A 26,322-nucleotide genomic window follows, 5' to 3' on the forward strand; every position below is an offset into this window, starting at 1 on the left:
CTGGGTATGGTGGCACATGCCTGTTAAACCTACTAGAGAGGCTGAGGCAGGAGAATTGCTTGGGCCCAGGAGTTTTAGGTTATAGAGTGAGTTATGATGGGCTACTGTACTGCAGCCTGGGCAAGAGAGCAAGACTGTATCTCTTTAAAAAAAAGGTGTTTAAAAGGTCAGGAATTATTTTCTTTTTTTTCTTTCTTTTTTTGTTTTGAGACAGAGTCTTACTCTGTTGCCCTAGGCTCACATGCCATGGTATCAGTCTGTCTTACAGCAATCTCAAATTCCCGTCTGTCTCAGCCTTCCAAGTAGCTGGGACTACAGGCGCTGGTCACAATGCCATCATACTCTTGGTCAGGCTGGTTTCAAACTCCTGAGCTTAAGGGATCCACTGGCTTTGGTCTCCTGGAGTGTTAGGATTACAGGCGTGAGCCGCCATCCAGCTGCTTTAAGATTAAAAAAAATGTCTTTAGGCTCAGCGCCTGTAGGACAGTGGTTACTGCGCCAGCCACATGCACCGAGGATGCCACATTCAAACCTGGCCCAAGCCTGCTAAAACAACAATGACAACTGCAACAAAAAAATAGCTAGGCGTTGTATCAGGCACCTTAGCCTCTCAGCTACTTGGGAGGCTAAGGCAAGAGAATCGCTTAAGCCCAAGAGTTTGAGGTTGCTGTGAGCTGTGATGCTGTAACACTCTACTGAGGGTGACATACTGAGACTCTGTCTCAAAAAAAAAAAAAAAAAAATTAAAAAAATGTCTTTACTATATCTTGGTACTAGTAACAGCACTAATGAAATAATGAATAGGAAGCTATTAATTATTTTAGAGATGGGATCTTGCTATGTTGCTGAGGCTGGACTGTACCGCCTGGGCTCAAGAGATCCTCCTGCCTCAGCCTCCTGAGTAACTGGGACTACATGTGCTATAGGTGGAGGACATGGCTCTATTTATTTCTTTATAAGTTCTAGTCCTTAGCAGGGAAAGAAATTTATATATATATAAACATCTATATATAGATGTCCAATGAACATCTATTCATTGAGTAAATGTTTACCTAGTAAGCCAAGCACAATGTTAGACACTTGATCTATGTTATTTTATTTTATACTCCACACCACACTGTGAGGCAGATAGCAGTGTCTTCAAAATAGGAGTGATGTGTTTCTTTTTTGGTTTTTTTTTTGCAGTTTTTTGGCTGAGGTTGGGTTTGAACACACCACCTCCGGCATATGGGGCTGGCGCCCTACTCCTTTGAGCCACAGGCACCGCCCGTGATGTGAGTGTTGTGGTCAATTTATTTAACTTTTCTGTGCTTCATTCAGATTCCCTATCTGTAAAATGAGGAAAATAATAGTACCTGCTTTTTGAGATTATTTTTAAAAATTTCAAATAAGGTATTAGACTAAAAACAGCACCTATTGTGTAGTAAGCACTAAATAAAGGGTTATCTACTATTATAGAACTCCAAATACTGAGATATAAGGATCTTTCCGGATTATGGCAGTGGGCTATGGGTATAGAAAAGGATAGATTTGAGAAACATTTCTGACTTTATAATGTTTGACTCACAATGTTTGACTTTACTGGATATACAAGGAATATGAGTTAGAAAGGTCGCCACTCTTTCTGGTTATTATATAAACATACAATTTATTTTTGCATTTTTTTCTATTGATAAAACTATTGCCTTAAAAGTGCTTCTTGAACATCAGTGTTTTAGCTCCTGCTTTATAGTTCTTTGTTGGAGCTTAAGGAATCTGCTGTTTAGGTACAAAGATTGTATTAATTTGTACAGTAAGGGTAGATGGTTAGTTTTATGTGTCAACTTGTCTAGGCTATAGTACCTACTATTCAATTAAACACTAATCTAGGTGTTGGCTTTGAAGGTATTTTGTAGAGGTGGTTAGCATCTGCAATCGCTTACCTTTAAGTAAAGATTATCCTTGATAATCTGGGTGAGCCTCTTCAGTAAATTTACAGGCATTAAGGATAAACTGAGGGTTTCTTAAGGCAGCAATTTTCTGTGCCTCACGGCTGCAGCATCAGCTTCTGCCTGACAGTTTTTGGTAGGGATTGCCCTACAGATTTCCTTTACTTTTTTGTGTTTTTTTTTCCCCGACAGAGTCTGACTTTGTTACCCTCGGTAGAGTGCTGTGGCATCATACCTCATAGCAAACCTCAAACTCTTGGGCTCAAACTATTCTCTTCCCTCAGCCTCCCAAGTAGCTGGCACTACCAACACCCAGCTAATTTTTAGAGGTGGGGTCTCGCTCTGGCTCAGGCTGATCTCAAACCTGTGAGCTCATGCAGTCTACCCGCCTCAGCATCCCAGAGTGCTAGGTAGATTTCTGATTTATTAGCTCCCACAATCTTGTAAGACAATTCCTTGAAATAAATCTCTTTCCTCTCTCTTACACACACACACTCTTACACATTCTCTCTGTCACAAACACTTTTACTTGTGCATATGTTTGTATCCAATCTAGTGGTACTGCTTCTCTGAAGAGGTCTGCCTGTAATAATACAGAAGTTATCCCAGAGGATGTGTTAGCTAAACTGGAGGCTGGAAGGAATTAGCTGTATAAAGAGATAGGAAAAAGAATTTTAAGCAATTTTCCGAGAAAGAAAAAAAAGCAACGAAATTAACAATAAAAAATGAAAAAACATTGGGAGACACCTGTGGCTCAGTGAGTAGGGCACCGGCCCCAGCCAAACAGCAACAAAAAAATAGCCGGGTATTGTATCAGGCGCCCGTAGTTCCAGCTACTTGGGAGACTGAGGCAAGAGAATGGCCTAAGCCCAAGAGCTGGAGGTTGCTGTGAGCTGTGACACTACGGCACTCTACTGAGGGTGACAAAGTGAGACTCTGTCTCTAAAAAAAAAGAAAAAAATTAAAGGAAAGATAGAAAAAAGGGTAGAGGAAGCAGTATGTGTAAAGGCTTAGGTGAGAAGGAATATTATTCATTCAGGAAATGGTACATAGTTTGGTTTGTAGAACATAACAGGCAACAGAGAAGATTTCCAAGGGATGATATCAAGAAGGTAAACGGGGCTCAGTGCCTGTACCTCAGCAGCTAGGGTGCCAGCCACATACACTGGCACTGGCAGGTTCAAATCCAGCCATGGCCTGCTAAACAACAGTGACAACTACAACCAAAAAATAGCTGGGGGTTGTGGCGGGCGCCTGTAGTCCCAGCTACGTGGGAGGCTGAGGCAAGAGAATCGCTTAAGCCCAAGAGTTTGAGGTTGCTATGAGCTATGACGCCACTGCACTCTACCCAGGGCTACAGCTTGAGACTCTGTCTTAGAAAAAAAAAAAAAAAGATGGTAAATGGGCTGGTTCACAAAGGATCATGTTAGTCAAATTAGGGAGTTTGAACTTTATCTTGGCAATGTAAGATTATAAAGACGAAGGGATGAAATAAGGAGATTTCTGTGCTAGAACAGGGTTTGTTAAAACCAAGTAATGCTATTTATTTATTTTTTGAGACAAAGTCTCACTTTTTCACCCTTGGTAGAGTGTCTTGGTGTCACAGTTCACAGTAATCTCAAACTCTTGGGCTTAAGAGATTCTCTTGCCTCAGCCTCTGAAGTAGTTGGGACTATACGCGCCCACCACAACGCCCAGCTATTTTTAGAGACAAGGTCTCACTCTAGCTCAGGCTGTTCTTGAACTGGTGAGCTCAGGAAATCCACCTGCCTTGAGTGCTAGGATTACAGGCATGAGCCACCACACCCAGTCTAAGTAATGCTTTTTAAAGGAGAATTTTTATTGTTAATCTTCAGTATTGGCTTAAAATATTTTTATTCGTTTTATTTATTTATTTATTTGAGATAAAGTTACACTTTGTCACCCTTGGTAGAGTGCTGTGACATCATAGCTCGCAACAACCTCAAACTCCTGGGCTTAAGTGATTCTCTTGACTCGGCCTCCTCAGTAGCAGGGACTCCAGGCGCCTACCACAATGCCTGTCAATTTTTGGAGATGAGGTCTGGCTCAGGCTGGTCTTGAACCTGTGACCTCAGGCAATCCACTTGCCTTGACCTCCCAAGTGGTGGGATTGCAGGCATGAGTCATCGTGTCCGGTCTGGCTTAAAATATTTTTATTAGGCCGGGCGCCGTGCCTCATGCCTATAATCCTAGCACTCTGGGAGGCCAAGGCAGGTGGATTGCCTGAGCTCACCAGTTCGAGACCAGACTGAGCCAGAGCGAGACTCCCTCTCTAAAAATAGCTGGGTGTTGTGGTGGGCACCTGTAGTCCCCAGCTACTTGGGAGGCTGAGTCCAGACAATCTTTTGAGCCCAAGAGTTTGAGGTTGCTGTGAGCTATGAGGCCATGGCACTCTACTGAGGGCAACAAAGTGAAACTTTGTTGCCGGAGCCTCCCAAGTAGCAGGGACTACAGGCACCTGCCACAACACCTGGCTATTTTTTGTTGTTGTTGTAGTTGTCATTGTTGTTTGGCAGGCCTGGGCTGGGTTTGAACCCTCCAGCCCTAGTGTATGTGGCCGGTGCCCTAACTGCTGAGCTGTAGGAACCAAGTCCAAAGTGAGACTGTGTCCAAAAGAAAAAAAAAGAGTGTGCTATCTTAGACAGGCTTATCAGTGAAAGGCCCTGACACATTTGAGTTGTCACCTGAAATGAAGGAATAAATCATGTTGTTTCTGGGAAAAGAACATTCATTCTAAGCTGACTGAATAGCAATGGCAAACCCTGGAATAAGAATGTGCTTGTTATATTACAGAAACAGTAGTGGAATCACTGTGGCTGGAATAGAGTGAGCAAGAGTAGTAGGAAGTGAGGTCAGAAAGTTAGAGGCCAGATCATGTGGACATGGTAAAAAATTTGAATTTAATTTCATATGTCATAGGGAGATATGATCTGCTTTACTTTTTGAAAGGATCACCCAGGCAACTGTAAAGATAATGGAATACAGGAACCTGAGTAGAAGAAGCTTATTAGGGTTTGGTTGTACTATTCTAGCAAGAGATGGTGATAGCTGGGATGGGATGGTGAAAAGTGGTTAATCTGCGGGTATATTTTGGAAACATAGGCAGTAAAACTTGTAATGATTTATATGTGCTTGTGAGAAAAAGGGAAGAATCAAGGATAGTACCAAGGTTTTTGTCCTGAGCAACTGCCAAGTTTAGGTTGCCATTTTACTGAAATGATGATAGAAAAAAGCACCTAACATATGCGCCGGCTATTATTGTTAAGTGTGGGGAAGACATCCTCAGGACTCTGACAAAAGTACAGCTATTAGAGAGATAGTAGTGAAAGAAAGTGGCCAGAAATCAAATTGCATGATTACAACAACCCCTTTCTCATACTCCTATGAAACCTCACAACCCTTACAAGAGAATAGCCATCCTGGGAGAACAGCTAGTAATAGAAAGCAGGTCAGAGACCAAACGGCATGGTCACAGCAACCCCCTTCCCATCCTTCTGAAATGCTTCAAGGCATCAGAATCCTGGGAAGAAGCATCAGAATCTCCTACCCTGGTCCTGGCTGGCACCAGAGACAAGACCTGCATGCAAGATTAACACCTTTTTGTATGCTTAAAACATACAATCCATTAACTTTGCAAAGAAAACTGAAAATTTCAGGACCACCTCCCAACTCATAATTCTAAAAGCAGTCTGGGACACAGCATCATTCACTTGGTAGGAAACATGACTTCCCTTAACTCTCATGACCCCACATTCCTACTACACTAATAAAAATCCCTTGGAATTGTGTGAGGGGGACTGACTTCTAGCCAGACTCCATTCTGTTCCTTTAAAATAAAGCCTATCCTTAATCCCTGGACTGGCCTCCTCTCTTTCTTGCAGACCCTGGCTGGATTCTATCCCTAAATCTCTCAGTAAGTGCTCTACATCTGTTGCTCTACTCATTGAATAGGGAATACTGGGGGAGGAACAAGTTGTACTCATCTGGCTCCTGTCAATATATGCTGGCTAGATCTTGCAGCTTCCTTAGTTTATACTTTCTTCCTGACTTTACCAAGTCCAGCACATCTGGGTTATGTTATACTGTGACTTACTTCTTACAAGTTAAAGACCTGTTAGCTAGGAGATAGGGTGACAAATCCTGAGGGGATGTTGTTTTGGGGGAAGTATGGTAGGGAGGTCTCTGCATCAGGACAGTGCTAGCTCATGAAGGGAGAGTGGCCTTCTTTTGCAGTCTCAGGAGGTTAAGTAGTTATCTAGGCATTTGAAATTTTGGCTAGGCGTTATCTAATGTATTAGAGTCTCATTCGTTCCCAGTCAGGGACCTGACATTGGTATAACACATCTTCCTTGGCTGAAGATTAGCCTTCTTTAGAGCTTGGCTACTCTGATGATTAACTCCTGGGCCTGGTCTTCAACTTTTTCTGTTCTGATGCTAGAGAAAAGAGCTGTGGCTCTCACATTTGGCTTTCAATCAATAGTTAATCACTTTCATCTTTTTGTTATCTTTTCCTAGAGTACCAGTTGAGTTTAGTGATAACTATTCAATTCCATTGTCATTATAGTTACTGTTTTTTGTTTACTCTTTTTCTTAGTTCATTTTGTGTTGCCATAATAGTACCACAGACTGGGTAATTTGTTTTTTTAATTTATTTTTTATTGTTGGGGATTCATTGAGGGTACAAGAAACTAGGTTACACTGATTGCATTTGTTGGGTAAAGTCCCTCTTAGAATTGCAGACTGGGTAATTTGTAAAGAAAAGAAACTACTTCTTATGGTTCTGGAGGCTCAGAAGTTCAAGATCTTTGTATCTGGTGAGGGCCTTCTCACTGTGTCATCCCATGGCTGGAGGGCAGAAAGCAAGGGGGCACTGAACTACTTTTTGTAACAAGCCTACTCTCCTGCTGATGTCATTAATCCACCACAACTCCCAGCTGTTTTTTGGTTGCAGCCGTCGTTGTTGTTTGGTGGGCCCGGGCTGGATTTGAACCCCCAGCTCAGGTGTATGTGGCTGGTGCCTTACCTGCCTATTTTTTTTTTTTAGAGACAGAGTCTCACTTTACCGCCCTCAATAGAGTGCTGGGGCATCACATGGCTCACAGCAACCTCCAGCTCTTGGGCTTATGCGATTCTCTTGCCTCAGCCTCCCAAGCAGCTGGGACTACAGGCGCCTGCCACAACGCCCGGCTATTTTTTGTTGCAGTTTGGCCAGGGCCGGGTTTGAACCCACTGCCCTCAGTATATGGGGCTGACGCCCTACTTACTGAGCCACATGCACCGCCCACCTATTTTTTTAAAAAGATGGGATCGTGGTCTGTTGCCCAAGCTGGAGAGAGCAGTGGCACAATAATCTCCTGGCCTAACCACCTTTTTTTTTCTTTTTTTAAACTCTCGTATAAAACTGGCCTCAAGTGATTCTCCCTGCTTGGCTGCATTATTGGCATGGGCCATCACTCTCAGTTTGGAACTAGACTTAGACTGCAGATCCAAAGTTATGATTGACCTGTCCTTGCTTATGGGAGGCCATCAAAGAATTGTGAATGTTGAGGCAGTTCTTAGATGCCTGAGGCCTTTTACCTTTTCATGAGGATCTGACTAATGCATAAAATTACTAACAGTTATTCATTCAGAGAGGGGTATTTCATGACTCATCTGCAGGGCTGACTTTTCCTTTTTTTTTTGGCCGGGGCTGGGTTTGAACCCGCCACCTCCGGCATATGGGACCGGCGCCCTACTCCTTGAGCCACAGGCGCCGGACTTTTCCTTTTGCATAATGAGTTGGGAGGCGGTCCTGAAATTTTCAGTTTTCTTTGCAAAGTTAATGGATTGTATGTTTTAAGCATATCATTTGCCTTTTTCTCTTTTTAGAAATTATACCCTGATTTCCTAAACTGGTTAACAGTGGCATGGAAGATCCATTTGGTGAGTAGAAAGTAAAAAATAATTCCCCCAAAAAAAGAATAATGAAAAGAATGTTTTATGTTTTTGCAAATCTCTACTGTCTGGTTTAATAGACTAGAGCTGGAATCACATATCTGCTTCTATGTTCAATCTGTTGTATTATAAACCATGCAGGTTCTAGAAGGAAGATTAATCAACTATACAGTTGGGAGATAATGAGACTGAAAAGGCAAATAACATCTTAATATTAATATAAAAAATAGGTCTATTGTACATTTCAAAATAGCTGGAAGAGAATAATTTGATTATAGTATAAAGAAAAGACAAATAGGGCGGCGCCTGTGGCTCAGTGAGTAGGGCGCTGGCCCCATATGCCGAGGGTGGCGGGTTCAAACCCAGCCCCGGCCAAACTGTAACAAAAAATAGCCGGGCGTTGTGGCGGGCGCCTGTAGTCCCAGCTACTCGGGAGGCTGAGGCAAGAGAATCGCGTAAGCCCAGGAGTTGGAGGTTGCTGTGAGCCGTGTGATGCCACGGCACTCTACCCGAGGGCGGTACAGTGAGACTCTGTCTCTACAAAAAAAAAAAAAAAGAAAAGAAAAGAAAAGACAAATATTTAAGGTGGTGGATATCCTTTTTTTTTTGAGACAGAGCCTCAAGTTGTCGCCCTGGGTAGAGTACATTATAGCTCGCAGCAACCTCCAACTCCTGGGCGCAAGCGAGTCTCCTGTCTCCGCCTCCCAAGTAGCTGGGACTACAGGCGCCTGCCACAACGCCCAGCTATTTTTTGGTTGCAGCCGTCATTGTTGTTTGGTGGGCCTGGGCTGGATTCGAACCCACCAGCTCAGGTGTATGTGGCTGGTGCCTTAGCCGCTTGAGCCACAGGCGCCAAGCCGGTGGTGGATATCCTAACTGTGATCTTTACAAATTGATGTGTTAAATCATCACATATATCCTGAAACTATGTACATCTGTTATCATCGATTTAAAAAATTGGGCTGGGCATGGTGGTACACCCCTGAAGTCCTAACTACTCAGGAAGCTGAGACAGGAGAATTACTTGAGCCTAGGAATTTGAAGCTACAGTGAACTATAATTGCAACACTTTGCTGTGTCTTGGGAAACAGAGTAAGACTGTCTAAAAAGAAAAAAAAAAAGTTTAAAAAAGTAGTTCTAAATAAAAACAACCTCCCCCCCAAAATAGTTCTAACCTTACAGACCTTCTGAAGGAACATTGGGGATTCTGAGGGGTCCTTAGATCGTTCTTTGAGACCTGCTGCTCTAGAATGTTGGTTATCTCAAATAAAACCAAGAATCATTTGATATGTTAAAAAGAGAAATTTAATGTTCTCTATCTTAACCACTCAGTTATATATACTTCTGTTTGGTTAGAAATGTAGTTCTGCTAATATTTAAGAAACAAGTGTGCTTTGTAGTGCTTCATTAATACTTGGCCAGCGAAAGGTAACATAGAAATATGATAGCAGCCATGTGGTTTTTCTAATTAAGTTTTGTCTGTATATCGTATTTCATCTAACAACATGAGTAAGAATATAAATCTAGATGCACAAAGATTCAGTGTCTGCCTTTTTGACTGCAAAGTCATTTACTGTGTTAGACCCTATTTTTTTTTTGTTTTTGAGACAGAGCATCAAGCTGTCGCCCTGGGTAGAGTGCAATGGCATCACAGCTCACAGCAACCTCCAACTCCTGGGCTCAAGTGAGTCTCCTGTCTCTGCCTCCCAAGTAGCTGGGACTACAGGCGCCCACACACAACTCCTGCTATTTTTTGGTTGCAGCTGTCATTGTTGTTTGGCGGGCCTGGGCTGGATTCGAACCCGCCAGCTCAGGTATATGTGGCTGGTGCCTTAGCTGCTTGAGCCACAGGCGCCAAGCCTGGACCCTATTTTTTTTTAAAGAGATGGGATCCTGCTGTGTTGCCTGAGCTGAAGAGAGCAGTGGCACAATAATAGCTCACTGCAGCCTTGAGCTCATGGGTTCTAGTGATCCCTTTGCCTCAGCCTCCTGGGTAGCTGGGACTATAGATGCATGCCACCATGCTTGGCTAATTTTTTATTTAAACATTTTTTTAGCCATGCATAGTGGCTCACACCTGTAATCCTAGCACTGTGAGACGGACAAATCACTTGAGCTCAGGACTTCAAGACTAGACTAAGCAAGAGTGACCCCATCTACTAAAATAGAAAAAATTAGCCAGGTACTGTGGTAGATGTAGTCCAGCTACTCAGGAAGCTGAGGCATAAGGATCTCTTAAGCCGAAGTGTTTCAGATTGCTGCGAGCTATGATAAGGCAAGGGCACTCAACCCCAGGGTAACAGAGTAAGACTCTGTCTCAAAAAAACTTCCAACTTTTTTAAAGAGATGGGTACTTACTGTGTTGGTCAGGCTTGTTTCAAACTCTTGGGTCAAGTAGTCCTACCTCCTCAGCCACCTGAGTTGCTGGGATTATAGGTATGAGCCACTGGGCCTGGCTATTTATTTTTTTATTTTTATTTTTTAAATTTTATTTATTTATTTATTTATTTTGAGAAAGCTTCAAGCTGTTGCCCCGGGTAGAGTGGTGTGGCATCACAGCTCACAGCAATCTCCAACTCCTGGGCTCAAGCGAGTCTCCTGCCTCCACCTCCCAAGTAGCTGGGACTACAGGCACCCACCACAACGCCTGGCTGTTTTTTGGTTACAGCCGTCATTGTTGTTTGGCAGGCCCAGGCTGGATTTGAACCCGCCAGCTCAGGTGTATGTGGCTGGCGCCTTAGCCACTTGAGCCACAGATGCTGAGCCAGCTATTTCTTTTTTTAAACAGAAAGGGTCTCATTATGTTGCCCAGGCTAGAGTGCAGTGGCTATTAACAGTCTTGAAACAACTCACTACAGCCTCAAACTTCTGGGTTCAAGTGATCTTCCTCCTTTAGCCTCCTAAGTAGCTGGGGCTACAGGTGCAGGCCAACACACATGGCCCTATTTTCTTATTGACTCTAATTTCAAAGTAGGAATTAAAAAAAAAAAACAGACTAGGATGACTAATTAGGAAGTACTTTTTATTTAAATGTATGCATCAGTCAAAAAAACAAAAAGGAATCAGGAAGTTTTACTTGTTTAATAACCTCAGCATACTGAAGGAAGCATTTGGTTCAAGCCTCTTCTGATTCTTTATCATGTAGAAAGAAGTCAGTATCTGCCAGGCAATGTGGCTCACGCCTGTAATCCCAACACTTGGTAGGCCAAGAAGGCTGGATTGCCTGAGCTCAGGAGTTTGAGACCAACCTAAGCAAGAGGAAGACCCCTGTCCCTAAAAAATAGCCAGGTATTGTGGTGGGTGCCTATAGTCCCAGCTGCTTGGGAGGCTGAGGCAGGAGAATCGCTTGAGGTTGTTGTGAGCTGTGACACCATAGCACTCTACCAAGGGTGACAAAATGAGACTCTGTCTTAAAAAAAAGAAAGAAAGAAGTCAGTATTCCTTTTTATGCCAGTGCAGCTTGAGAAAGTGTAGTCAAAATGTTATCAAATTTATGTTACCAAATTTATATTTTGCTCTTGCACGGTTGGCATTGATGACTGAAATTAGGTCCTTTAGTCTACTGGTAGCTCAATCAGCTAACTCAGATTAATAATTTTTGTCTAGAGGGCTGCTGTTCAAAATATTGCAAGATAGGCTTGGCGCCTGTGGCTCAAACGGCTACCAAACAACAATGACAAGTACAACCAAAAAATAGCCGGGCGTTGTGGCTGGTGCCTGTAATCCCAGCTACTTGGAGGTGGAGACAAGAGAATTGCTTGAGCCCAGGAGTTTGAGGCTCTGTGATGCTACAGCACTCTGTGATGCTACAGCACTCTACCCAGGGCAACAGCTTGAGGCTCTGTCTCAAAAAAAATAAAAAATAAATAAATAAAAATTAAAAATTAAGAAAACACTCTATAAAAAATCCAAAAAAAATTGCAAGATAAAAATAAATTTAAAAAAAGAAAAAATATTGCAAGATCACAATTTCTTCTCAGAATATTATTTTATTTATTTTATTTTTTTGGAGACAAAGTCTCACTATATCGCCCTCACTAGAGTGCCATGGCATCATAGCAACTCACAGCAACCTCAAACTCTTGGGTTTAAGCGATTCTCTTTCCTCAGCCTCCCAAGTAGCTGGGACTACAGGTGCCCACCACAACGCCCGGCTATTTTTTTCTTGTAGTTGTCGTTGTTTAGCAGGCCCAGGCTAGGTTTGAACCAGCAGCCCTGGTGTATGTGGCCAGCACCCTAACCACTGAGCTATCAGCGCCAAGCCTGGCTATTTTTTTGTTGCAGTTGTTATTGTTGTTTAGCAGGCCTGGGCTGGGTTCAAACCTGCCAGCCTCCATGTATGTGACTGGCGCCCTAACCACTGAGCTATGGGCACTGAGCCTCTTCTTAGAATTTTGAATAACCCTACATGTCTTCTTTAGGACCTTGGCTTTTTTTTTTTTTTTTTCTGACAGGTAGTTTATAGAATTACACCTAGTTCATCAGTGAGATTCTTAGTTTGAACACAAGAGGGCAGTCAGTACTTATAAATTTTATAGTTTCATTACCAACTTACGAAATGATTTATGAATTCAGTAAATTAAGTTTATTTTACTCAATTTTTTTTTTGTTTGTTTTTTTGGAGATAGTATCTCACTCTGTCACCAGATTGGAGTGCAGTGGTGTAATCATCGCTCACTATAGTCTTGAACTCCTAGGCTTAAATTATCCTCTCCCCTCTCCCTGCTTTAACCTCCTAAGTAGCTGCTACTACATGGTCATGGCACCATACTCCACTAACTTATAAAATTTTTGTAGAGTCAGGGTCTTGCTTTATCTCCGAAGCAGGTATCAAACACCTTGCCTCAAGCATTCTTCCTGCTTCAGCTTCCCAAAGTATGGGATTACAGGCATGAGCCACTGTGTCCAGACTTGGTGACAAATTCCAAAGAACTTGTCTGTATGAATATACTGGACTAATGACCATGACAACTCCAAAGATTATAACTGGAAGCTAGCTTTCTTTTTTTTTTTTTTTTTGTAGAGACAGAGTTTCACTTTATGACCCTTGGTAGAGTGCCATGGCATCACACAGCTCACAGCAACCTCCAACTCCTGGGCTTAAGCGATTCTCTTGCCTCAGCCTCCCGAGTAGCTGGGACTACAGGCGCCCGCCACAACGCCCGGCTATTTTTTGGTTGCAGTTCAGCCGGGGCCGGGTTTGAACCCACCATCCTCAGTATAAGGGGCTGGTGCCTTACTGACTGAGCCACAGGCGCCACCCTGGAAGCTAGCTTTCTTTCTGAGCTCCTAGCTTCACCTACTTTAAGTATGCATTACCTAAACCTTACTATAACCCAATCAATTAGATTTCTTATTAAATTAATAAAATTCAGCTGAAATTAAATATAACTTATTAGAGTGTATTAAGGTATGAATTGGTAGGAAAGTTATACTTGGCTAGTAAGTAGTAAATTGAAAGATAAAGTGGAAGTGCTTTTTTTTTTTTTTTCTGTCACCCTGGCTTGAGTGCAGTGGTGTGATCATAGCTGACTACAATCTCAAACTGCTGGGCTCAAGTGATCCTCCTTCCTTTGTCTCCTGAGTATGTGTTAAACAGCTATTATCCTGGGATACCCTTCTCCATTCTCCTGGCAACTCTGCTTCTCTCCTGTGTTAGTTGTTTTACTTCCTAAATCCCATATCTTCCTCTTTCTTGGTTGCCAGTAGCTTCTTTATTTTATTTTATTATTATTATATATATTTTTGAGACAGAGTCTCAAGCTGTTGCCATGTCTCCCTGGAGGTTGCTCTGGCATCATAGCTTAGAGCAACCTCCAACTCTAGGGCTCAAGTGATCCTCTTGCCTCAGTTTTTCTATTTTTAGTAGAGATAGGGTCTCCCCTTTCTTCAGGCTGGTCTGGAACTTGTGAGCTCAAGCAGTCTACCCTCCTTGACCTCCCAGAATGCTAGGATTATAGGCCACAGCGCCGGGCCCAGTAGCTTTTTGATGTTAGACCTCCTGGACTAATAGTTCTCTAATTCTATCTTGTTTTCCTTATTTATTTCCTAGAAGATTTATTCAACCTTATCTCCTACTTCTATTAAGTTTTTCTTTTCTACTATTAGTTTTTAATCTCTAGGTTTTTTTTTAATTCTCTGACTATTTCTTTTGGTAATATTTCATTATTTCAACAGATTTTCTTTGCCCTACATAGTCTTTTTTTTATCTAAAGTTGTTTTTCTGGCTCAGCGCCTGTGTTCAGTGGTTAGGGTGCCAGTAACATACTCTGGGGCTGGTGAATTTGAACCTGGCCACCCAGGCCTGCTAAAACAACGATAGTTACAGCAAAAAAACAAAAAATAGCCGGGCGCTGTGGCAGGCACCTATAGTCCCAGCTGCTTGAGAGACTGAGGCAAGAGAATTGCTTAAGTCCAAGAATTTTTTTTTTTTTTTTTTTTTTTTTGTAGTTTTTGACCAGGGCTGGGTTTGAACCCGCCACCTCCGGCATATGGGGCTGGCGTACTCCTTTGAGCCACAGGTGCCATCCCATAAGCCCAAAAATTTGAGGTTGCTGTGAGCTATGACAACACAGCACTACTGGGGGTGATTTAGTGAGACTCTGTCTCAAAAAAAATAAATAAATAAATAAAGTTGTTTTTCTCTGTGTTTTGGCTCTTTTTTTTTTTTAAAGAGATAGTTTCACTTTATTACCCTCAGTAGAGTGCTGTGGCATCACAGCTCACAGCAACCTCCCAACTCCTGGGTTTAGGTAATTCTCTTGCCTCAGCCTCCCAAGTAGCTGGGACTACAGGCGCCTGCCACAACGCCCGGCTATTTTTTTTTGTTGTTGTTGCAGTTTGGCCAGGGCTGGGTTTGACCCACCACCCTTGGTATATGGAGCCGGTGCCCTACTCACTGAGCCACAGGCACCACCGTGTTTTGGCTCTTTTATTTAAGGTTTTCTCTAATGTATAGTAAGAATTAGCATTTGCTCAGGGTTAAGAGTGTGGGACTAAATAGCCAATTAGAAGGTTTAAATGCATAGAGGCTAGTTGCTTTTGGCCTCACTGTAGGATGAGCTCCTTGGCTTATTGATGACCCTTGGTAGAATGTAGTAATGGCATCATACCTCAAACTCTCAACTCTTGGGCGCAAGCCATCCTCTTGCCTCAGCCTTCAAGTAGCTGAGACTACAGGTGCCAGCCACAATGCCCGGGTAATTTTTCTGTTTTTAGTAGAGATGGGGTCTTGCTCTTGCTCAGGCTGATTTCGAACTTATGAGCTCAAGCAATCCACCTGCCTTGCCCTCTTAGAGTGCTGGGATTACAAACATGAGCCACCACGCCTGGCCCCTTGCCCTTATTGTTGAGAAACGTCTCCGTACTAGTCAGGGTCCAAGGAGCTGAATCTTTTCATCCATGTTTGAATGGTAAGGGATGAAGAAAACTGGGCAGGGAGATTGCTGCATTCATTATTAATTATGTATGTGTTCACTTAATTATCTTCCGTTTTTAGTATTATATCCCCACTATCAACTGCCTTTTGTAACCCCAGTCCATAAATTAATTTGTTTTACCCTTTCTAAAAAATAGACTTCCAAAATCCTGCCAGGGTTAGTGTGGGGCAAACATTCAGATGATGGAATGGGGAAAGTTGAAGAAGAGTCAAACAGCTTTTATATGCTTTTCCTGATTTTAGGTCCCTTTCCTTTCATCTCATTTCTAGAGAAACTGGATTCAAAGTATTACTTGTGGCTCACACCTGTAATCCTGGCACTCTGAGAGGACAAGGCAGGTGGATTGCCGGAGCTCAGGAGTTTGAGACCAGTCTGAACAAAAGTAACGCGTCTCTAAAATTAGTGAGGTTCAGTGGTGCCTGTAGCTCACTGGGTAGGGCACCAGCCACATATATTGAGGCTGGTGGGTTCAAACCCAGCCCAGGACAGCTAAACAACAATAACAACTGTGACAAAAAAATAGTGGGTGTTGTGGCGGGCACCTGTAGTCCCAGCTACTTGGGAGGCTGAAGCAAGAGAATCGCTTAAGCCCACGAGTTTGAGGTTGCTGTGAGCTGTGCTGCCATGGCACTCTACTGAGGGTGACATAGTAAGACTCTGCCTCAAAATAAATAAATAGATAAATATAAAAAAATAAATAAAAATTAAAATAGCTGGGTATTGTGACAGGTGCCTATAGTTTCAGCTACTCGGGAGGCTGAGGCAAGAGGATTGAGGTTGCTTGAGGTTGCTGTGAGCTATGATGCCTCGGCACTCTACCCAGGGCAACAAAGTGAGACTCTGGCTCAAAAAATAAAAAGTATTATTTGTTAATCTGTATTGGTGTGTGCTGCCAGTTAAAAGATAAAAGTAATGGCTACACTGTACGTAAGTGCTAGTGAGGGAAGGATTCAGAGAGGAAGTGTTGCAATTTGTGCTACTGCAATGCTTGATACCCTACTACTTCTAAAAACGAGTAATTCCTGCTCTGCTTTCTTCTTCCCTTTATGGGTTAATAGCCACTCTCCTACAGCATGCTAGAGGAAAAGAGACGCTGGCATATCATTTGGTAAAAAGTACTGAATTATGACTTCTATCTTAAGATTTTTAAAGTGGGGAAGGATCTATATACTAATTACACTCTTGTGATGTCTTAAGTCATCTGACTAATTCATTAAGTTTCTATATACCCTCCCTCCTATAGATGTGAATACAGTTTGTTGAAAAATATTTTGAGGGGTGTATGTTTGAGAAAATAATTACTTTTTTTATTTTTTTTTGAGACAGAGTCTCCGTTTGTCACCCCCGGTAGAGTATTCTGCTGTCATAGCTCACAGTAACCTCTAACTCTTGGGCTCAAGCAATCCTCTTGCCTCAGCCTTCTGAGTAGCTGGGACTACAGGCACCCACCACAATGCCTAGCTATTCTTAGAGATGGGATCTTTCTCTAGCTCAGGCTGGTCTTGAACTCATGAGCTCAGGTGATCCACCCACCTCGGACTCCCAAAGTGCTGGGATTACAGATGTGAGCTACCTTGCCCAGCCTGATTAAGTAATTATTTATGGCTCGGCGCCTGTGGCTCAAGGGGCTAAGGTGCCAGCCACATATACCTGAGCTAGTGGGTTCGAATCCAGCCCGGGCCCGCCAAACAACAGTGACGGCTGCAACGAAAAAATAGCCGGGCATCGTGGCAGGCGCCTGTGGAGGCAGGCTCCCTCTACTTGGGAGGCAGAGACAGGAGAATTGCTTGAGCCCAGGAGTTGGAGGTTGCTGTGAGCTGTGATGCCAGGGCACTCTACCCAGGGCGACAGCTTGAGGCTCTGACTCCAAATAATTAATTAATTATTTATTAATTATGAGATACGGATTATTATTTGAACTCTGAACTTAAATCTAGTTGCAAAGGCTTTATTCATATGAATAGTTTTCTAGGATTGGATTTACAAAGTAATATTTCCTTTTTATTAGGATTTATATCATATAGGAAATACAAGAAGCAGTTTGTTGAGATTGTAAATATATTTCCTAAATAAATAATTAAAATCAGTTGTAGCTACAAAAACAATTTTAAATTTAGCCAGGCTTAGCCAGGTGCGGTGATACATGCCTCCATAGTTCTGGATACTCTCAGGAGACTGAAACAGTAGAGTCACCTGAGCCCAGGAGTTCAAGATTAACAGTGATTGTGACCACGACACTGCACTTCAGCCTGGGCAACATTTCGAGACTCTGCCTCTAAAAAAATAAAAATAAAAATACTTAAAATACTACCTAAAGTCAATTATTTTATTCTTACTCTGTATTTGAATTTATAAATAATTATTATGTTATAGAGGGATTTATTTTTTTTTTCTAGCTGTTCAAGAACATTTATTAAGGACTCATACTCAAGGCTTAATGCAATTCAGAGTTCATAAGGAAAAATTGTGTGGTGCTATGTTATTTGTACTTGAAGCTCAAAATATGCCAGTCACAGTCCTTTCCTCCCTCCACTTTAAGAATGAAGGATAAGATAAAAACTTAATTAGTTTTGAGATCCTCAGTGTGTAGGGGATAAATTCCTCCAGGATTAAATGATGCCAAAAATAATGCTAGTTTCATTTTTCCCCTTGTGGTTTTATTAGAAATCTGATAATAGCATTATTGCAAATATATGTTAAATGTCCTCTCTCATTTCTAGGAAGAGTATAAACTTAATGGAGGTCAAGGTCTTTTTACTATTATATCCTACTTCCCAACAGTATGTGCATAATATTTTAATACATACTAGTATTAATATTTCTGCATAAGATAGCATTACTAATTTTAAGGGAAATAGAGTGAACAGACACAGTTTCTGTGAATTTGACTGACAGATGTCATGTAATTATTTCTAATGTTGGTAGAAAATTGCTTTGTAGTAATAGTAATGCAAGCCTAGACTGGTGTCCATATCCTCTCACATTTTTTATCCCTTCTAACTGTTCCTTATTTCTAGAAAATCATAGCAAGTCTGAATTTATTTCTGTAAGCTGAGCCCTTATCAATATGTAGGCAATGGTGTATTTTATGTAAATGTTTTCTCCCAGCATATGACTTGTTTTTTTATTTTCTTGCTAGAAGTTTTTAATTTAATGAAATCCAGCTTAATCACTTTTTTCTTTTACAGTTCATACTTTTTGTGTTCTAAGAAATCTTAATCTTGGGCGGCGCCTGTGGCTCAGTGAGTAGGGTGCCGGCCCCATATACTGAGGGTGGCGGGTTCAAACTTGGCCCTAGCCAAACTGCAACAACAGAATATCTGGGCGTTGTGGCAGGCGCCTCCCAGCTACTCAGGAGGCTGAGGCAAGAGAATCACCTAAGCCCAAGAGCTGAAGGTGCTGTGAGCTATGATGCGACGGCACTCTACCCGGGGCGATAAAGTGAGACTCTTGTCTCTAAAAAAAAAAAAAAAAAAAATCTTAATCCAAGGTCACAAAGATTTTCTACTATATTGGCCGGGCACGGTGGCTCATCCTTTGGGAGGCCATGACAGGTGGATTGCTTGAGCTCAGGAGTTTGGGACCAGTCTGAGCAAGAGTGAGAACCCCATCTCTAAAAAGTAACTGGGTGTTGTGGCAGGTGCCTGTAGTCCCAGCTACTCGGGAAGCTGAGGCGAGGGTCACTTGAGCCCAAGAGTCTCAGGTTGCTGTGAGCTATGACGCCATGGCAGTCTCTCAAGGTGACAAGGTGACAAAGTGAGACTGTCTCAAAAAAAAATTTTTTTTTCTAGTATATTGTTCTTTAAGGTCTTTATACTTTTGGTTTTATTTTAGGTCAGTGATTCTTTTTGAGTTTATTTTTTGCGTATGATACAAAGGTGAAAATATTCTCCCATGTCCACTGAATTACCTGGGTTCCTTGGTTGAATTTCTGACAAAATTGATAATTTTCTAGGAGAATATAATTTGCCACAGTGACTCAAGAAATAAAAATGTCGGGTGGCGCCTGTAGCTCAGTGGGTAGAGCGCCAGCCATATACACCCAGGCTGGCAGGTTCAAACCCAACCAGAGTCAGCTAAACAACAATGCAACTTCAACAAAAAAAATAGCTGGGCGTTGTAGCCGGGTGCCTGTGGTCCCAGCTACTTCTACAAGAGAATTGCCTAAGCCCAAGAGTTTGAGGTTGCCGTGAGCTGTGATGCTACAGCACTCTACCTAGGGCAACAGCTTGAGACTCTGTCTCAAAAAAAAAAGAAAAATCTCATGTCATTGTTTGGCAGGCCTGGGCTGGATTCCAACCTGCCAGCTCCAGTGTATGTGGCTGGCACCCAAGCTGCTGAGCTACAGGTGCCAAGCCAACACCTGGCTATTTTTAGAGATAAGGTCTTGTTCTAGCTCAGGCTGGTCTCAAATTCATGAGCTCAGGCAATCCACCCACCTCAGCCTCCCAGAATGCTAGGATTATAGGCATGAGCCACCATGCCTGGCTGGATCTTTTCATTTTTTATTTTTGAACCTACAATGAGATTTTTTTTTAAAATAGACATGTATGTATGTATGTATGTATGTATGTATGTATGTACACCCACTGTCACCCTGGGTACAGTGCCATGGCACAATAGCTCACACAATAGCTCACAGCAACCTCAAACTCCTGGGCTCAAGCGATCCTCTTGCCTCAGCCGGTCCTGTTTAATTTAGGCCTTTAACAATAAAAGAAATTATTTTTAGGCTGTGAAATAACAATTATCAAATTTGCCTTTTTGAAGGTTTTGTTTGGTAGCTACATTTTCACAGACTCAGTGGCACTAATAAAGCTCTTCAGGCCAGGTGTGGTGGCTCACGCCTGTAATCGTAGCACTCTGTGAGGCCGAGGTGGGTGGATTGCTTGAACTCACAGGTTTGGGACCAGCCTGAGCAAGAGCAAGACTCCGTCTCTACTAAAAATAGAAAAACCAAGGCAAGAGGATCACTTGAGCCCAAGAGTTGGAGGTTTCTATGGGCTATGACACATGGCATCGTACCCAGGGCAACAACTTCAATTCTGTCTCAACAAAAATAAATAAAGGCAGCGCCTGTAGCTCAGTGGGTAGGGTGCCGGCCACATACACTGAGGATGGCAGGTTCAAACCCAGCCCTGGCCAGCTAAAACAACAAAGATAATTGCAACAAAAAAATAGCTGGGCATCAGGCGGCACCTGTGGCTCAGGGAGTAGGGCGCCAGTCCCATATACTGAAGGTGGCGGCTTCGAACCTGGCCCCCCAGCCAAAACTGCAACAACAGCAACAAAAAAAAGTAGCTGGGCATTGTGGTGGGTACCTGCAGTTCCAGGTACTTGGGAAGCTGAGACAAGAGAATTGCTTAAGCTCAAGAGTTTGAGGTTGCTGTGAACTGTGACGCCATGGCACTCTACCCAGGGTGACAGCTTGATACTTTGTCTAAAAAATATTAATAAAAATAAAAATAAAGAAAGCTCTTCAGGAGGGTTAGTTTTTCAGAAGGATCAACCAAAAGCAGGCTAGTTGCTTTAGGATAGACAGGTGAGTAAAGGCACAAATTACCTGTATTTTCCTCTGGCCTCACTATATGATTTTCCTAAACTGCTAAGGTGTTTGACTCTATTATTTAATGAGATTTAGAACCCAGGATATAGGGTGGCGCCTGTGGCTCAATGGAGTAGGGCACTGGCCCCATATGCCGGAGGTGGTGGGTTCAAACCCAACCCTGGCCAAAAACTGGCAAAAAAAAACAAACCCAGGATATATAACATAATTTCTTTTGACTTAGAAATTATATGCATAACTTTTCCCCCAATGCCTTGTTGCTTTCTATGATTGTGAAAAATGGAGGGTTTTGAAGGAAGAGAATGGTATGAAAGATATGGATATTTCATACATGGAAAATGAAAAGTGTGTTTTTGTTGTTGTTATTTTTTGTTTATTTAGAGACAGAGTCTCACTTTGTCGCCCTCGGTAGAGTGCTGTGGTGTCACAGCTCACAACAGCCTCCAGCTCTTGGGCTTACACGATTCTCCTGCCTCAGCCTCCCGAGTAGCTGGGACTACAGGCGCCCGCCACAACGCCTGTTTTTATTGCAGTTTGGCTGGGGCTGGGTTCGAACCCGCCACCCTCGGTATATGGGGCTGGCACCCTACCCACTGAGCCACAGTCTCCACCCTAAAAAGTGTTTTTGAATCACTGGCTGGAACAGGTTTGATAGAAACACCACTTAAAAGTCATTCTTAGTTCCTTTGCAGGAATTACTATTGACTCATACTGTAACCAGGTGTTCATTACTCAGACTTTTTATTTAGTAGAGGGTGAAGTCTGTATTCTATACATGTAAGCTGTTGTTTAAGGAGGTTTCCTTGTTAGGAATTTCTGGATAACTTGTACAAATGTTATAGCTATCATCAGACATTTATTGTATTCTAATGATGTGTAGTGTTGATAATATTTAGATTTCTTTCCCACTCACTTAAAGTGTATTTGAGGGCCAGCTGAGTTAGAAAGAGTTATATAAGAGAGAGAAAGAAGATTAAGTGGCAGTAGCTTAGTAGTCATCTCTTTGAGTCACCAGCAATGAATGTCACTTTACTGGGAAACATTCAACATGTTTCAAAACCCTATGATGGGAGCTCCTTGATTTCTGACTGGTTATTTTCTGTACATCATTGATAACTCTTCATTGCTTAACAGAAGTTGATTAGGACTTGTTTTTATAAACATCATGTGATTTTATAAAGCACTTTTTTTCTTCAAGATTAAGGCTATTTAATCCTATTTTATAATTTCATGAAATATATCTTCCTCTTATGAAAAAGTGCCATTTGGAGTAGAAAGAATGGATAGCTGGTAAGATGGAGGTTATTTTAACTGATGCAGATGTAACTCTCAATAGGTGTTTGGTTAAATAAAACTATTTTTGCTTCCTTAGGCTTTAAATAAATATTCACAGACTTTAGGTGCATATTATTAGAAAAAGTAGTAGTAATTCAGTTGCTAGAGAATCAGTATTAAAAAAATGAATCAGTATTAAAGATTGTGAGTATAAATAGCTCAGTGGCTTAAAACTGAATAAAAGGAAATTTTTCTTTTCAACTGTCAAGATTTCTTTTCTTTTTTTTTTTTTTGAGACAGAGCCTCAAGCTGTTGCCCTGGGTAGAGTGCCATGGCATCACAGCTCTCAGCAGCCTCAAACTCTTGGGCTTAAGAATTCTCTTGCCTCAGCTTCCGAAGTAGCTGGGACTACAGGTGCCCGCCATAACACCTGGCTATTTTTTGGTTGCAGCCGTCATTGTTTGGCAGGCCTGGGCTGGATTTGAACTCTCTAGCTCAGGTGGATGTGGCTTGCGCCTTAGCTGCTTGAGCCACAGGCACCAAGCCAAGATTTCTTTTTTTTTTTTTTAAGATCTCTTTAACTGGGCGGCGCCTGTGGCTCAGTGAGCAGGGCGCCGGCCCCATATGCCAAGGGAGGCGGGTTCAAACCCAGCCCCAGCCAAACTGCAACAAAAAAATAGCTGGGCGTTGTGGCGGGCACCTGTAGTCCCAGCTACTCGGGAGGCTGAGGCAGGAGAATCGCCTAAGCCCAGGAGTTGGAGGTTGCTGTGAGCTGTGTGATGCCACAGCACTCTACTGAGGGCAATAAAGTGAGACTCTGTCTCTACAAAAAAAAAAAAGATCTCTTTAACTACTGTCAATAGTAGTTGGTACTGGTGGAAGATAGACATCACATGCTGATAAAATGTGGAATTAGTTCTTTGAGATAACTCTGTTATTACTGGACGACTTCTGAATGTGCTTTAAAACCTTTAGGTTCAGCATGTCCAATAGAACTTTTCTGCAATCATGGAAATGTTCTATGTTGGTACTCTCCAGTGTAGTAGCCATGTGTGGCTACTTAGCCCCTGAAATGTGGATAGTACAACTGAGAAACTGAATTGTAAATAGTATTTCACTTTAATTAATATAAATGTGAATAGTCACATGTGCCCAGTGGTCACAGTATTGGACAGTGCACATAGATATTTGAGAACTGAGCAACTCATTTGATAGCCAATAATTCTCTACCAGTGATTGAAATACACTGTAGTATAATTTGTATTTGTTTTTAGTACACTTGGAAATGTTGCTTTTTGTTTTGCTGCTGTTAGAACTGAAGAGACTACAGTGTTTGGAAGATGACAGAGGACGTTAATTAAGGAATGTATTGTTCAGGTCTTTGCATATATGTCATCTTCCCAGTGAGGCTTTTCTGCTCACCTATTTTATAATTTAGCACCTTCTCCTTCAGCCCTCCTTATCTCCCTTTTCTCTCTTTTTCCTGTATAGTTCTTATTACCATCTAACATAGTTGGAAGAGGGCAGGGATTTTTTTCTACCTTTTGTATTCATTGTTGTGTCTCAGTGCCTAGAACAATACCTGACACGTTAGTGGTACTTGGGAAATATTTGCGGAGTAAATGAGGGTTGCAGTTTTTCAATACATAATCCAATTCATTTAACATTTATTTTGTATTATATGACAAACATTAAGTTAGAATACCATATTTTGTCATGTATGTTGTGCATCTTTTTACACAAACTTTTGAGGGGAAATAAGGATGTGCATTATACGTGGGGTAGTATGGGTTGGGAGCTGGGGGGCCCAGTGGGCCTCCTGGGGCTATGCATCCTTCCACCTGGGCCTGCTGGGTGCACAGAGTTCCAGTCTGGTAGGATCTGAGAATCTGGTGGGAGTGGGCTCCCCCAAGTACTATAATCAGGGAAGAGAGTGGTGGAGGGGCTGGTGAAGCAGGCCATGGCCATGCAAAGGGGACCAGGAGCCCTACACAGGCCCCAGGGACCCACTTGGCTATCCACCGACCAAGTAGCTTTAAAAGTTCAAGCACCCCCTGGCCATGTGTGTGGCCATCTTGGCTAAAGCCCCTGATATGTTAGAAAGGGAAGGGCTCTGAGGAGAAAAGGAAGAGACAGCCTTCACAGAGTGGCCAGCTGCAGGAGGGTGGTGTGATCTGCACATTTACCAGGGGAATGTTAGCCTTTCCCAGATGTGTCTTTCCCAGCCAAGAGCCAACCACTTTCATAAGGGGCATTTTCCCAAAAGTCTGGGGAAAAAACATGGGTGTGCATTATGCATGCCAGCACATTTTACGCTGCAAAATATGATAGTTATCTAAGGTGCATTTATATGTCCATTACTCTTTGCATAATAAAACATTTATTTGAGCCATTATTTGATTTTTCTCCCCCTTGGAGATAGCATCTCACTTAGTCACCCCAGCTAGAACACAGTGGCATCATCATAGCTCACTGTAACCCCTAACTCCTGTGCTGATATGAAATGATCCTCCTTCATAGCTGGAACTACAGGCCTGCGCCCCACGCCGTGGCTAATTTTTCTATTTTGTATAGAGAGGCTGTCTCACTCTTGCTCGGGCTGGTCACGAGAACTCCTGACCTCAAGCAGTCCTCCCGCCTCAGCTTCCCAGAGTACTGGGATTACAGGCCTGAGGTCACCACACCCACCTGCTTCACATTTGAAACAGAACAGTGAACTGGTTAAATTTTTGATTTAACCAGAAGGGTCCTTGGGAATAATTTGAATCAACTGCCTGATGTCAAAAAGTGGTTTAAAGTTCCATCTTACGGTGGGGTGGCTCACACCTGTAATCCTAGTACTTTGGGAGGCTGAGGTGGGTGGATTGCTTGAGCTTAGGAGTTTGAGACCACCCTGTGTAAGATCAAGATACTGTCTTTGGGCTTGGCGCCCATAGCACAATGGTTACGGCACCAGCTATCTACACTGAGACGGTCACCCACACTGAGACAGGTGGGTTTGAACCCAGCCTGGGACAGCTAAACAAAAATGACAACTGCAACAAAAATCAGCCAGGTATTGTGGCAGGTGCTTGTAGTCCCAGCTCCTGGGAGACTGAGGCAAGAGAATTGCTTAAGCCCAAGAGTTTCAGGTTGCTGTGAGCTGTAACGCCACAGCACTCTACTGAGAGCGACATAGTGAAACTCTGTCTCAAACAACAACAAAAAGACACTGTCTCTAAAAATAGCCAGGCATTGTGGTGGGAGCCTATAGTCACAGCTACTCGGGAGGCTGAGGCAAGAGGATCTCTCTTGAGCCCAAGAGTTTGAGGTTGCTGTGAGCCATGATGCTATGGCACTCTATCTTTTGTCTGTTTCAAAAAAAAAAAAAAAAAGAAAACGCTAATCTAAATGGAGGAAAAGGAGCCACAAGGGCTGATCATACCATAGTCATGATCAGCCCTTTACCTCTCCAATATTACCTTTAATCATCAGAGAGTCTTTAGAGAGTTCACTCATTTAATCCTCAGAGCAACACTATGAGCAGTTATCTCCGTTTTACAGATGTGTAAACTGAGGTGCAGGTAAGTTAAGTATCTTGTCTAGAGTTAACTAATCAGTAAATGAGAAAGCTGAAATTTTACATGAAAGCAGAGCCTCTGCTTTCTTCTTTCCCTAAAACCATGCTGTCTTCTGTAAGTGGATACAAGGTATAGAACAAGAGTTACATTATTTGATGTAGAATGAGAGGCAGTTTTGCTTTTGCATCCAGTGAGACAGCCACAGAAAGAAACTAGTATTATTTGGGTAAATGGTATGAGTATCCAGTGATTCCAGTGACCCTGCCTTAACTTTTAACTTTCTCTGTCTCTTTGAAACTATTATTCAGGCTGATTCACATGAAGTATAAATGTTTTCTTCTAAGGATTTTTAGCCTAACAGTAGTGATTAAATGAGGGGTTTTGTAACAAATTTGTGTATGTGACAAATTTATCTCCTTTGTTACTACTTGCAAACTGGTATGTTCTCAGAAACAATCATGAACAGGCCATATTTTTCCACAAAGTAAGAGTTTCACAGCAACTCTCAAGATTGTTTGTAATAGTAGAATAGTCCATGGTCACCACATTTCTTGTAGCCTCCATCAGTGGAATTTTTCACCTTAATTGCATTTTGTGAC

At 42.4% G+C, this 26,322-nt stretch overlaps 1 protein-coding gene across 18 annotated transcripts in view; it reads left to right on the top strand.

Annotated features, from left to right (window-relative positions):
• Positions 1-26,322, top strand: part of PHACTR4 (phosphatase and actin regulator 4) — a 117,381-nt gene that overhangs the window by 12,949 nt on the left and 78,110 nt on the right. For 7 of the 18 annotated variants that reach the window (XM_053576193.1, XM_053576197.1, XM_053576203.1 and 4 more), the window contains exon 2: positions 7,818-7,871. In XM_053576193.1, the coding sequence (XP_053432168.1) occupies positions 7,856-7,871 (16 nt within the window). In that variant the 5' untranslated portion in view covers positions 7,818-7,855. Of the gene's footprint in view, positions 1-1,185; positions 1,275-7,817; positions 7,872-9,490; positions 9,568-18,510; positions 18,565-26,322 lie in introns of those variants that run through there. The other 11 variants (XM_053576186.1, XM_053576189.1, XM_053576191.1 and 8 more) reach the window with 6 other exon arrangements.

This window comes from Nycticebus coucang, chromosome 22 (genome assembly GCF_027406575.1).
Source record: "Nycticebus coucang isolate mNycCou1 chromosome 22, mNycCou1.pri, whole genome shotgun sequence".
Taxonomy (NCBI): Eukaryota; Metazoa; Chordata; class Mammalia; order Primates; family Lorisidae; genus Nycticebus; species Nycticebus coucang.